At 37.7% G+C, this 14,565-nt stretch overlaps 1 protein-coding gene across 8 annotated transcripts in view; it reads right to left on the bottom strand.

Annotated features, from left to right (window-relative positions):
• The window catches only part of SNX14 (sorting nexin 14), a 101,906-nt gene that overhangs the window by 83,843 nt on the left and 3,498 nt on the right, over positions 1–14,565 (bottom strand). For 6 of the 8 annotated variants that reach the window (XM_082473939.1, XM_082473932.1, XM_082473938.1 and 3 more), the window contains exons 2-4: positions 2,663–2,783; positions 1,431–1,507; positions 1,271–1,349 (exon numbers count right to left, since the gene is read on the bottom strand). In XM_082473939.1, the coding sequence (XP_082330065.1) occupies positions 1,271–1,349; positions 1,431–1,507; positions 2,663–2,783 (277 nt within the window). The remainder of the gene's footprint in view (positions 1–1,270; positions 1,350–1,430; positions 1,508–2,662; positions 2,784–14,565) is intronic. The other 2 variants (XM_082473934.1, XM_082473937.1) reach the window with 1 other exon arrangement.

Raw genomic sequence — 14,565 nt, 5'->3', positions numbered from 1 at the left:
AAAATATATAATAGGATATTTTACATTTCTTTTTCCTTACTAAGTCCTCAAAATCCAGTACATATTTTACATATACAGCACATCTCAATCTGGACTAACACATTTCAAGTGTTTATCAATAGCCGCATGTGGCTAGTGGCTACTATACTGGACAGCACAGTCTTAAATCAGGGAATCTGAAGAATGAAAAAGAGCTTACAGAAGAAATGAAAAAGAAAAATGCCAACAGTTTAGCATTTATGCAGCATACTTTTAGTCAAAGAAAGATACAAACTGGGAAAAAGGACAATTAAGGCAGGATTCAGATGCCTAATGCTATTCTTCAACTAATTAGCATTCAGTTTAATTCAATACATATCTATCAGGTACCAACAATATATCTGGCACCTGCACTTGGTGCTGGGAACAAATGAGACCCATTCCCTGACTTCAAGGACTTGACTGCTTTCTCAGATGGAGAGACCAAGTCTCTCAAAGAAATAAATAAAACATGATATGTTACCAAAAAGGTACATATAAAATGTGACTGGAACAAAGATAAGAGAACATGCTTTCTACTCCTACACTATGGAGAAAGAGTGAAACGTATCTGACTCTCTGCTCAAGTTAGTGTCAAAAATGGGGTCACAATTCAGTAAGATATACATTGGCTCCTTGTAGCTCAGGTCTCCTCTGGAATTACAAAATGGTTATTTCTACTGTTCTATAATAAAAATGACTATTTTTATAAGAGGTAAACAATAACTAGGTAAAACAGTACTTTTTTTGGCTAAAATGTCCATTTCAATTAGACATGGGATCCAAAAACATTTCTAGTTTACCATTCAAGTTGTATAACAATCAACTACCAGCCAAGAATTGATTAGGCAGCATATATTAAAATGCTCCGGGCTTCCCTGGTGGAGCAGTGGTTGGGAGTCCACCTGCCAATGCAGGGGACACAGGTTCGAGCCCTGGTCTGGGAAGATCCCACATGCCGCGGAGCGGCTAGGCCCGTGAGCCACAACTACTGAGCCTGCATGTCTGGAGCCTGTGCTCCGCAACGGGAGAGGCCGCGACAGTGAGAGGCCCGCACACCGCGATGAAGAGTGGCCCCCGCTCTCCGCAACCGGAGAAAGCCCTCGCACAGAAACGAAGACCCAACACAGCCAAAATAAATAAATAAATAAATAAATTTATTTTTTAAAAAAATGCTCCATGATTAAGTTTTCCATAGGTATTTAATACTTTCTGCTTGGGTATACATAGCAATTTTATTTAAATCAGTTACCTCTGAGAGAGATGCATCAACCTTGGAAGAAATTTTCAGGTCTAGCCATGGCTGGTAGTTCTCAAGCAGCAAGGCAGGTCTAAAGAAAATCATACAGTTAAACTGCTTGAAATCCGAAAGGTAACTGGAAGGATCAACAAATTAAAAGTGTTTAACGTACCTATGTCGTTTACATTTCACTTTACCACAAACAGCACAGCTACGACCTTGAGGAAATAATTCCTGAAGTCCTAACTGCTAAAAAAGGGAAATGGGGAGATTTGTCTTTACTTTACGTATCATATTTACTAAAGAGAATCAACTTTCCAAAAGTTTGTTAATCAATGTATGAATTCAAAGGACATGATTTTTTTTTTAACTAGTATCTGCTTTAACACGGAAACCATTCTTTGTAATAAATAATACTTGCTATACCAAACTGCCAATAGGAAAAAAATACCTAATGAAATGCTTTACAATAACTAAGCCAAATTTTCAAGCTTAAAATTAAAGTCAATTGTTATGCTCACTTACTAAAAATAAAAAAAATTAAAAAAATCTATATTTGAAAATGATACTCTACTGCAAAGGTATAAGAAAAAACTATTTTCTACTTCTCCAAAACCTTGAATTCAATGAGGGAGAAGACGCATGAAAACTAGTAAGGTTCCTGACCAAATACGGGGTATCACTTCCAGCTGTGTTTCCTCTGAGTAGAAATATCAACCAACCTGAGATGAGGGACTACATCAACTTGGAGAATTTTCAAGGAAGACTTCAAGATATCCCACTCAATCCTGATCTACACAGTAGGGACTTTGTCTACCAGACACAGACTCAATACACTAGCATCTTTATCAAAGTTCAGAAAAACTAATTATTTTCGTTAAAGAAATATTACTGGTTTGTTTCTATGGAGCAAATAAACATTTAGGGAACAATTAGTTCCCTGTTTGTGTCTGTGCCTCAGAATCACCTGGAAGGCTTTTAACAGGTCCTAATTACAAGGCCCTAACCCAGAACTATTCAATCAAAATCTAGTGGTAGGGCCCAGGAGTCTGTACTTTTTAAAAGATTCCTCAGGTGATTCTACTGTACAACCAACTTTGGAAACCTCTGTTTTAATTCACTGTCCTCATAGTTAATATGCAGTCAAAGGACACTCTAAAATTGTGGAGCCCAATTTTCTGAGAGTTTTTTATTTTCTTTCTATAGCTCCTCCTGGGAGACCTATATACTTTAAAAATAAACATATATGCAAATTTCACTTTAAAAATGTTCTGATGTCTTCCATTATTAAATAATAGCAGATGTATTTTTTAAAAATCACTGCTTTAACATGCTTTCGTGAACAATATCGAATAGCACAGGGTCATACATACTCTTTTAAAAGTAAGAACACATATATTTTACCTTGGGTTTGTATTTTATCGTGAAGAATATATTTGGTAAGAGAGAATCAGGTCCTAATGAGCAGTAGAATGTGACAACTCCAGCAACAAACGACCAGAAGATCATTAAAACATGAAGATACCTTAGAAATAAAGGAAGGTAATTATTAGAACCAAAAAAAAGCATATAACACTAATTTGTCCCTTCATTGATTTCACAAGTTTTTAATTAAGCACCTACTGTACCAGGCTGAAGCAACTTCTCCAGTCATGATTTTCTGTAATGTATCTACTAACTATAAGAATCACAGAATGTATGCTATCAAATGTATATTTCATTAAAAGTATAAAGAAGTATAAATTCTCAATATTTCATAATTTGGTACCTAGGTTGTCATATTTAGCCAATACCACATTTTTCCAGAATATCTTCTAATGACAGTGTAGTATTCAAACCCCACCAAAATTCTGATTATTTTTCATTACATCAATTTTACTGAGTGCCCGTTTTGTGCTACATAGTACTAGGCTCTAGGGATACAGTAAGGAACAGCATTGCCATGGTCTCTATTTGCATGGAAAACACTATCTGGTAGGTATAACAGGTAAGTAAGTAAATACAATACAGTGTGATGATGTGTTCTATATTATGACAGAGAAAGTATGCATGATACGAGAACTCCTAGGGCAAAATACACAACCCAAACTTGAAAAGACAGAAAAACTTTTTTCAGAGAAAGCTGTGTCTGTGGAAAACCTTAAAGAGTAGGAGAAAACCAACAGAAGAGGACAGGGTAGAGGAAGGAGGGACTGCGGAAGAGGCAGGGGAATTCAAACTGGAGAGAACTACGTGGGCTAAGATCTGAGCACAGTTCCAAGGAAGAAGTGGCCTTGAGATGAATCTAGAAAAGCCACGCCAAAGCCACATGATACAGTGTCATAGAGTAAGCCATGTTAAGGGGTCCCGATACGGCCAGTCCTCACAGCGCACAGCTCTGACGTGCATACATTTCAGTTGCCAAGACTCTGTGAGACACCAGCCCCCCAACATCACAGTTCAAATTCTAATTACCCCATCACGGCTGTTAGCTGTGCAAACCGTACAGTACAAACTTTGGTGCTAGCTCTTCAGGCCACAAATCACTACGTAGTGAGAAGAGAATGAAGTCAGTCCACAGAGAGAAGCAGGAAAATCCGGGAGGTGCAGAAAGTATTGCCAGTATTCCAAACCCTGGTTCTATGTGTCTCTGAGGCCCAGCTACACTCCAGTTCTTTCTGCACTTACATAATCTTCCCATGAGTCCCCTCTTTGCCAAACCTAGTGTGAGCTGAGTTTCTTTCACCTACTATCAAGAGTCCTGAGTAATGCCCAGGAGACAATGAAGAGTTTTAAGAAGATTTTAAGAATTTTTAAGAGTTTTAAGAAAAAGAGTAGTATCACCAGATGATCAGTATACACTCAGGCGGCAATATGGAGAATGGCCTAAACTGGAAACATGCAGGCTAATTAGAAAGCTGCTGCAGTAATTAATCTAGGAGAGTCTACAGATGGCCTGTACTAGGGAAGAGACTTAGAAATAAAAAGAAGTTGACTGTTTTGAGACATCTAGGAGGAAGAATTAAGGGGACAAAGTAGTTGATTAGATGCAAGGAGAAGGGAGAGATTAAAAATCAGTTCCCTTTGGACATGTTGAGTTTCAGATATCTCAAGACATGTCAAGCAGAAATGTTCCATAACCAGCCAAATATTGGGTAGTTTAGATCTCTGCAGAGAATATGGGCCAAGGATAAAGGTTTGGAAATTACCAGCATAAAGATCACTGAAGTCATGGGAACGAATGACATGACCAGGGAAAAGCTGCAGAATGAAAAAAGAAGAGAACAGAATACATTTTAGAAATAAGCAGAACAAGAGGAATCCGTAAAGGAATCTAGTAATTAGAAGAGTTGAGAAGACAACCGGGCGTCAAGTCAAAACGGCTGTCAATATAAAAAAAGAAAGAAAACATTTGAACAGGGATGAAGTAGTTAACATGATCAAATAGTTGTAAAATAAAGTGAGACAGATTGAGAAGTGTCCGTCAGTTTTAGCAACAAGAGAGCCACTGATGAAGTAGGCAAAAGCAATTTTAGTAGAATGGTAAAGGACTGCAGTGGATTGAAGAGAGGTGGGGAAGTGGAACTGGTACATGTGGATAATTCTCTTTTTAAAGGAAAGAAGAGCTAAGGTGTTAGCTGGAGAGGGACAATGAGGAAAGGTGTTTAGAAAAACCTGATCATATTTAAATGTTAATAGGAGAGAAGGAGAAAAGAGAGAAAAAGGTAGGAGAGAAAAGATAACTTGAGAGAATTATTTTCTCCTAGAGAGGATAGGAGTAGTTGGGATTCAGAGCCAAAATAGAAGAAATAGTTTTAACAGGAAGAGATATCTCCTCCCCAATACCAGAGAGAAAGAATAGATTGATGAGAATGGAGTCAAACCTGTAGATTTCGAAACAGGAATTTATGATGGCCTTTAGGTGAAACAGGAGATGTTGAGAGTAAAGGGCGAAGGTGGCATGGACGGAAGTTCTAGAAGACTGGGGAAGTTCTGAAACAGCTGCTGGGAAGAAGTAAAGAGAAGGGTATCCTGGGGAACTGCTGAGCAGTACTGAGGCTGAAGAGTTAAATTTACAGGTGTGGGATCTTCTCTAGCAACATTCAGTAACCAGGATATAAACACTAAAAAAAGCAAGCAGCATCACTGACCGAAGATTTGGAGTTTGTCAGGTGAGTGGAATGTAAGGAAAGAGAGTCAAAGATACTGGCAATAGAGTGGTTGAAGTGATGGACAATGGAATCTAAGCTAGACTGACTCTAAACTACATAGGAAAGTAAGTGACAACAGAAGAGGGACAATGGATAGGAAGAAGGCAGAGGAATCGGGAGGCTGAGAAAAGCAGGCTTTTCTGAATGAGAGAAGTAGGCACTGGTCAGCAAGTGGGAGGTTTGATTTTTAAGATTTCACAGGTAGAACACTCTCTGGTGATAACAAGGGCCACCATATGGTGGTCCAAGTGGGAGACTGTACAGGAGTCACCTCGAGATAGACTAGCATATTTGATGGGCTACTTGCACAAACACTGAAGTCACCTAGAATGATGGCAGAATTTAAAATGGAGAGAAAGTCTATAAACCAGAAGCTTATAGTACAAGTGACTTGGAGATCAGTGAGAAAACAGACAGATGGTATATGTTTCAAAGGAGTAAGAGACTTCTATTTCCTTGACAGAATAATTTGTACCAGACTTGCCTTCCTGCCATAAACAACTATAAAACTGAACAAAACATGTGCAGCAACTGCTTTTAGGCACTGGATAACAGGCAATATACAGCAATAGAATATTTAAGAGAAGGGAAGCACACAAGTGAGTTCCACGTTGATCCCAGTTCTTTGACTGGGGACAACTGCCCAAGTGCAGCATGGAATGGAAAAGGTTACAGAAGATATTGTGAAGATCTGGGATTTCAGAATTGGGGAATAAAGCATCAAGTAGTAAGAAGGTGAAGACAGATGATTAAAGATGCTTACGTATTTTAGACAGTGACCAAGTAAGTGCAAAAGCTGTGAGACAAAGGCTGCACCACCCAACTAGATGAAACTGCCTGGTCTCCAGGCTTCCAGGGCAATTCTATACTTGAGAAACATCCACTACATACCGATTATTAAATGCTCTCACTCAGCACTTAAAACATAAACATGATTACTATTCACTCAAAAAACTGCTCTGGCTTAATGCTGCCTGCAGGATGAAACACAAACCCCTTAAACCTTTATGGTCCCTTTCAAGCTGACCCCAACCCACCTTTCTACTCTTATTTCTTCTCATTCCTTTATACAAAGCTTCACTCCAACCAATACCATAATTGACATCAAGTTTTAAAGAAACATTAAGTCTGGAAACTAACTCAATAGGTTATACAGGTATTCACAGAGGAAATTATGAAATTCATGTCCATAGCCACTTACTGAAAATCATTTTGAGCCGGAGAGATATGACTCAGAATTCAGAATTTTTAGGATTCTTGAACAGTTTTATAGCATATATTTCATAAATAACATAATGTAATATGTTAATGAAGTCTGATACAGTACTCCATAGTCAGATATTAATATTTCTGCAGCAAAACATATAAACAATAAATAAATAAGTCAGAAATAAATACTATAAATAGTCTCATGTCTATTGAGGTCAGGTTTTGTCATCAAATGCCAAACTTAGGGGAAAAGTTACTTCTTCAGAGCTTTATTGATCTCAGAATTACAGATTAGGAATTGTAGACCTGTGCTTAGACTGAATGATAATAAACACTACATGCAATATGTATACTGCTATAACTAGGGCAAGCAATAACTAAGGCATTATTTAAGAAGGAAATCTATAGCATTAAATGCATTAATCCTGTGGTTCTCAACCAAGGGTGATCTCACTGCCCAGGGGACATGTGGCACTATATGGAGACATTCTGATAGTCACAACGGTAGGGAGAGGGAGAAGGGGAGTGTGGTACTTACATCACATGACTAGAGGCCAGGACTCTGCTAAATATCTTACAGTGTTCAGGACAGCCCCCCACAGCAAAGAATTATCTGACCCAAATTATCAACAGTGTTGAGGTTGAGAAACCTCGCATTAATCAGAGACAAAGAAATGCTGAAAACCGTCAAGCTAAGCATTCAGAAGGATGGGGGGGAAAATGCAAATCCAAACACGTTAAAGGGAAGGAAACACTGAAGAGAAGAACAGAAATCAATAAAGCAGACAATAATGATAAGACAAAAAAGAAAATTAAGCTGGTTCTTTGGAAAAACTAATAAAATAAGCAAACCTCTAACTGGATACTACTGAAAGTTTTAGGGCACCAATAATTACTCTAAAAACTGATAATTAAGAGAAAAGTGTAAGTATTTAACCCACTTTTCCAATTTGAGATGTACTTCACTGTAACTAAATAGACCTAATGGAGGATGGAATAAAGCAATTTTACACACACACACACAAGAATTTAAACTAAAAACTACAGAAGGAATGAAAGAATACAAAATCATTATGTTGCATCCTATAATGAAGTAACTGATTCAGGGAGTAAATGGTGAAACCAAAGAGAAAGTTTGTTGGGCAGTTGTCACCGCCTGAATCCACAAAGTGAGGCAACTCCATCTAATGTGGAGTTATCCTCTGATGTGATGTAACAGGATGTACACAGCATCAGTGAAGTACTCTTGCACCAAATAAATAAATAAATAAATAAAAATAAATCTAAATCTAATTGAGCCTATAAATCTAACTCCCTGTCTACAAAAAATATAAAGGTGCAGGTGAGAGTAAAAAAAGAAGACACCACAAGGAAACTATCAGCAAAATCCAAGGTGTGAACAAATGACTCAGTTTCTTCAACAACTCAATAGCAAGGAGGGAAAAAAGAGCGGGTGAGGAGGAATGTTCTAGATTAGGGTTGACAAGCTATGGCTTATGGATAGCCCTCAAGCTAAGAAAGATTTTTACATTTTTAAAGGGCTCTTTTAAAAAATAACATGGGGGCCTTCCCTAGTGGCGCAGTGGTTAAGAATCCGCCTACTAACGCAGGGGACAAGGGTTTGAGCCCTGGTCCGGGAATATCCCACATGCCACAGAGCAACTAAGCCCGTGAGCCACAACTACTGAAGCCCGCGCTCTACAGCCTGTGCTCTGCAACAAGAGAAGCCACTGCAGTGAGAAGGCCACACACCACAATGAAGAGTAGACCACGCTCGCTGCAACTAGAGAAACCCCATGCGCAGCAACGAAGACCCAACACAGCCAAAAATAAATAAAGAAATAAAATTTTTAAAATAATAATAATAATAATAAGATGGGAAAGAGACCTGATGTAGCCCGCAAAGCCGAAAATATTTATTCTCTGACACTTTACAGAAAAAGTTTGCCAACTCCTGTTCTAGATTATAAGATATTTACAAAAGTTTAAGAAATGCATCAACTACATAAAATGAGTGGACCTAGTTTAGATTCTGATTAGAACAGATGCACTACAAATTTTTTTTTTATAAATTTATTTTTTATTTTTATTTATTTTTGGCTGCGCTGGGTCTTTGTTGCTACGTGGGCTTTCTCTAGTTGCAGCGAGCGGGGGCTACTCTTCATTGCGGTGTGCGGGCTTCTCATTGTGGTGGCTTCTCTTGTTGCGGAGCACGGGCTCTAGGTGCGCAGGCTTCAGTAGTTGTGGCTCACGGGCTCAGTAGTTGTGGCTCGTGGGCTCTAGAACGCAGCTCAGTAATTGTGACGCACGGGCTTAGTTGCTCCGCAGTATGTGGGATCTTCCCGGACCAGGGATTGAACCCGTGTCCCCTGCATTGGCAGGAGGATTCTTAACCACTGCGCCACCAGGGAAGTCCCTACAAATTTTTATATAATTAGGAAAATTTGATTATGGACTGGTTATTAGAAGACATTAAGAATTATTGTGAATTCTGTAAGGTTATGGTTTTGTGTAGAATAATTTACTTTTTAAGGGAGGAAGGTTGGACTTTTTTAAAACATTGATCGTTACTGAAGCTGAGTGACGGGTGCTTAGAGGTTCCTTGCACTCTCTTTTTTCTATGTATGCTTGGAAATTTTCAAAACCAAAAGTTAAAAAGACAAGGTTTTAGCAAGACAGATGAGGGAATTAAAAAAAAAGAGAGGATACAAATATATAATACAGAATGAAAAAGAAATAATCATAGCTATAACTGAAATGAAGAGTAAGACTATAAACAACTATATGTATGCTCATAAATTAGATAACCTATATGACTTAAATTTTTAGAAAAAGACAAAAATGCCAGAAATTAGGAAGTGAAGAACTTGAATAGACCAATTATCATTAGAGGAATTAAAATATAATCAGAGACCTAACTATAAAAAAAAGACCCCTGGCCCAAATGGTTTTACCAAACTTTCATAAAAGAGATAATCTCTACTTTATACAGACTGCTTTCAGGGGGAAAAAATGAGAAAAAGCTGCTAATTTTAAAGGATTAATATAATTTTAATTCCCCAACCCAATAAAGATAATATAAGCAAATCATTAGGTCTATTTTACTTATGAATATAGATATGAAGTACTAAGTAAAATATTAGTTAACTAAAACTAGCAGTATATCATAAAATAAAGAATAATACCATAAGAAAGGCATATTTTTTAAACAGTTCAATATCTTTAAATCTACACCATGAACTAAAGGAGAAAAAAAAAATCAAAACAATGAGGCCTCTTGACCTAACTACTAGTTTACAGGGAACACAGAGGGAAAAGAACATGCCCCAAAACACTACAGGGATGCAATCAGCAAAAGCCAGACTGTGGAAAACTCTACAGAACAAATGGCCAGTTTCCTCAACAAATAAATTACAAGGTTAAAAAAAGGGAGGGTGGAGGGAAGGCAACATTCAGATTAAAAGATCATATTTGGATCTTATATAATTAACTGTACAAAGCTGTTTATGAGTAAGATTCATTACGGATGGAGTAATGGATAGACAGACACACAATAAAGCATATAAAAATACAGTAAAATGTTCGAAAGCAAACTTATGGTCACCAAAGGGGAAACACGGGTGGAGGGATAACTCAGGAGCTTGGGATGAACATACACACAGTACTGTATATAAGATAGATAACCAACAAGGACCTACTGTATAGCACAGGGAACTCTACTCAATATTCTGTGATAACCTATACGAGAAAAGGATCTAAAAAAGAATGAATATATGTATATGTATAACTGAATCACTTTGCTGTACACCTGGAAACTAGCACAACACTGTGAATCAACTATGCTCCAATAAAAAAAAAATGTAAAATGTTAATGTTAAATATAGGCAAAACATAATTGGTCGTTTACTGTAAATTTCAACATTGCTATATGTTTAAAACTGTTCATCATAAAATGTTGGAGGGTAAAGCTCTAACAAATTGCAGGGAAATCTGAACACTGAATAGATATTTAAGGATGCTAAGAAATTATTTTTTTTTTAATGTGAAATGGTATTGTGGTTACGTAGAAAAAAAGCTCCCATCTATTAGAGATACATACTGAAATGTTTAATGTTTGCTGATAAAATATGTCATGTGGGATTTCCTTCAAAATAATTGGGGGAGGGGGTGATACTGGACTTTGAGTTGATCATTTTTGAAGCTGGGTGATACGTATTTACGGGTTTCATTGTACTATTCTATTTTTATTTTGTGTTTTAAGTTTTCCATAATAAAGTTTTTAAATGAAAAAAAGCTATTAAAAGGACATAAGAGCAGATCTGAATGAATGGAGAAAGATTATGTTTATGGATGAAACCATTAAATACAGTTAAGTCATCAATTCTACCCAGATTAATTTACAAATTAAATAAAAACTGTGCAAATTCTTTGCCCTCCTCACATCAAAAGCAGGAGCCTAATTTCCTTCCCCTTGAATAGAGCCTGGCCTTAATAAGTCACTCCTAACCAAAAGAATGTGGCAGAAGTGAAGATGCCTAACTGCCTAACTTCCAAGGATAGGTCATAAAAAAGATACAGCTTCCACCAGAATCTCTTTCTCAGGATATTCACCCTTGTAACCCAGCACCAGGTTGGGAAAAAAGCCACACGTGAAGGCCATATGTACATGTCCTGGCCTACAACCCAGCTGTATATAAAAACACACTACAAAACTATAATACTGTCATTAAAAAAAAAAATTGGTACTGTTGTAGAAAGAGAAAAATAGACAAAAGAAACAGAACATACAGTGAAAGACCCACTTAGTTTGGAAACAAAAACACTGTAGAGTCTGACTGTCTGGGTTCTAATCCTGGTTATGACACAATGCAAATTACTTAATCTCTCTGACTCTTGCTTGGGTCTCTATAATATGGGGTAATAATAATAATACCTAACTCATAGGGTTGTTATGATGATTAAATAAGTTCATAAAAGTACTTGGAAAAGCCTGTCTTCATACTAAGTTAAGGGACTTCCCTGGTGGCACTGTGGTTAAGAATCCACCTGCCAATGCAGGGGACATGGGTTCGAGCTCTGGTCCGGGAAGATCCCACATGCCGCGGAGCAACATAAGCCCATGCACCACAACTACTGAGCCTGCACTCTAGAGCCCACGAGGCACAATTATTGAGCCCACGTGCCACAACTACTGAAGCCTGTGTGCCTAGAGCCCATGCTCCGCAACGAGAGAAGCCACTGCAATGAGAAGCCCGCGCACCACAATGAAGAGTAGCCCCCGCTCACCGAAACTAGAGAAAGCCCGCGCACAGCAACGAAGACCCAACGCAGCCAAATAAATAAATAAATAAATAAATAAATAAATAAAAATTTTTAAAAAAATACTAAGTTAAGTGTATGTAAGCCAGTTGTGGTAATTTGAAAAGTAATAAAGAAAATAATACTAAAACACATTAAGGGGGCTTCCCTGGTGGCGCAGTGGTTGGGAGTCTGCCTACCAATGCAGGGGACACGGGTTCGAGCCCTGGTCTGGGAGGATCCCACGTGCCGCAGAGCAGCTGGGCCTGTGAGCCACAATTACTGAGCCTGCGCGTCTGCAGCCTGTGCTCCGCCACAAGAGAGGCCGCGACAGTGAGAGGCCCGCGCACCGCGATGAAGAGTGGCCCCCGCTCGCTGCAACTAGAGAAAGCCCTCGCACAGAAACGAAGACCCAACACAGCCATAAATAAATAAATAAACAAATACTTTAAAAGTCCTTACCTTTAAAAAAAAAAAAAAAAACACATTAAGCAGGCTCCATATATAGAAGGCTATATATACAGAAAAAAAAAAGCAATTTATAAAATAAAATTGTAAACTGCAGGTAAAAGTGACTAGAATTTTAACAACAGTAGTCAACTCTGAATGGTAAATTTATGAGTGATTTTTAACATCGTCTTTATATTTCTATTTTCTGACTTCTTTACAGTTTATATGAGTCAATGTTATTTAGAAAGTTATCAATAATAAGTATTTTTTCTTAACAATGTCTTTTTAATGTAATTTTAAAAGTCTGGGCTTCTAAATCAGAATGATCTACATTAGAATCCCATTTTGCTACTATCTATGAGCCTGAGAAAGTTATTGAACAACTCTAGGCTTCAGTTTGCTCATTTGTAAAATGGGGCTAATCAAGGACCTGCAAATTAAAACTACAATGAGCTACCACTATACACTCACTAAAATGGCTAAATTAAACCTATAAACCATATCAGACAGAACTGTAAAACATTTTTGGCAAGAGTAAAATTGGTAAAACCACTTTGGAAAACTGTCTGGCAGTATCTACTTAAGTTAAACAAATGTATATGCTATGATTAAGCATTTTCATTTATGGGTATATAAACCCAAAAGAAATAAGTACATATGTCTATCAAAAGAAATATATATTAGAATATTCACAGCAGCATTATTCATAATAGCCAAAGACTGTAAACAATTCGAATGCCTTCCAAAAGAATGGACAAAGTGTGGCATAGTCTCAATGGAATATGACACAATAACAAAAAAGAATAACTACTGATACATGCAACAATATGGATAAATCTCAAAAGGAGAGTTGAGAAAAAGGAACCAGATACAAGAAGACCATAGGATTCCATTAATATGAAGTTCAAAAACAACAAAACTGACACATGACAAGGAGAAGGTTATTGACAAGGGAGCCTACTAGGGTGCTAAAAATGTTTTACATCTTGATCTGAGTGGTGGTTACATGGGGAACCATATTTTAAAATTCACAGAACTATACAATTACGTATGTTATACACTTTTCTGTAAGTTATATCTCATAAAAATAAAGTCACTGAGGCTAGTAATAGTACCTACTTCACAGTGTTGTGAGGATAAATAAGACAAAAATAACTGCTAACATTTAATAAGAGCACGTGCTGTGAGGCTTCCCTGGTGGCGCAGTGGTTGAGAGTCTGCCTGCCAATGCAGGGCACACGGGTTCGAGCCCTGGTCTGGGAAGATCCCGCAGGCCGCGGAGCGACTGGGCCCGTGAGCCACAGTTACTGAGCCTGCGCGTCTGGAGCCTGTGCTCCGCAACAAGAGAGGCCGCGATAGTGAGAGGCCCGTGCACCGCGATGAAGAGTGGCCCCCACTTGCCGCAACTAGAGAAAGCCCTCGCACAGAAACAAAGACCCAACACAGCCATAAATAAATAAATAAAAATTATTAAAAAAAAAAAAAAAAATGCCATCTTAAAAAAAAAAAAAAGAGCACGTGCTGAGCACCATTCTAAGCACTTTCCATGTGTTAACCCACTTAACTCATCAAAGTGACTGTATAACGTAGGTACTAGTATTATGCCCATTTTACAGATTATGGGACTGGGACAGATAAAAATTAGATTACTTATCGAAAGTCATATAACTAGTTAACGGAATCAGAATAAAATTCTTACAATCAAGCTTCAGATTCAAAACTTTCAACCACATCAATAAATTGCCTCAATAATAAATGAAGGGGACCTCCCTGGTGGTGAACTGGATAAGACTCCATGCTCCCAACGCAGGGGGCCCAGGCTCAATCCCTGGTCAGGGAACTAGATCCCACATGCATGCTGCAACTAAGGAGCTGGTGAGCTGCAACTAAGGAGCCTGCCTGCCGCAACTAAGACCTGGCACAACCAAAAATAAATAAATATTTTTTTAAAAAACCTCAATTACAGTTAAACGCTAGGAAAAAATCTACACAAAAAATAATAATAATAAATGAAAACTCTTAACACAATACCTGAGCCAAACAAAGTACTCACAAAGTATTATCTATTATAACTATTACCATTATTATTAGGATTAACTTAAAATATTCCTAATTATAATACTCAAATATTCAATCCTATGATTAGCAAATAAATCTATA

This window comes from Balaenoptera physalus (assembly GCF_965194825.1).
Source record: "Balaenoptera physalus genome assembly, chromosome: 9".
NCBI classification, from domain to species: Eukaryota; Metazoa; Chordata; class Mammalia; order Artiodactyla; family Balaenopteridae; genus Balaenoptera; species Balaenoptera physalus.
Note: the sequence above shows the minus strand (reverse complement) of the source record. Positions and strands in the feature narration are given on the sequence as shown.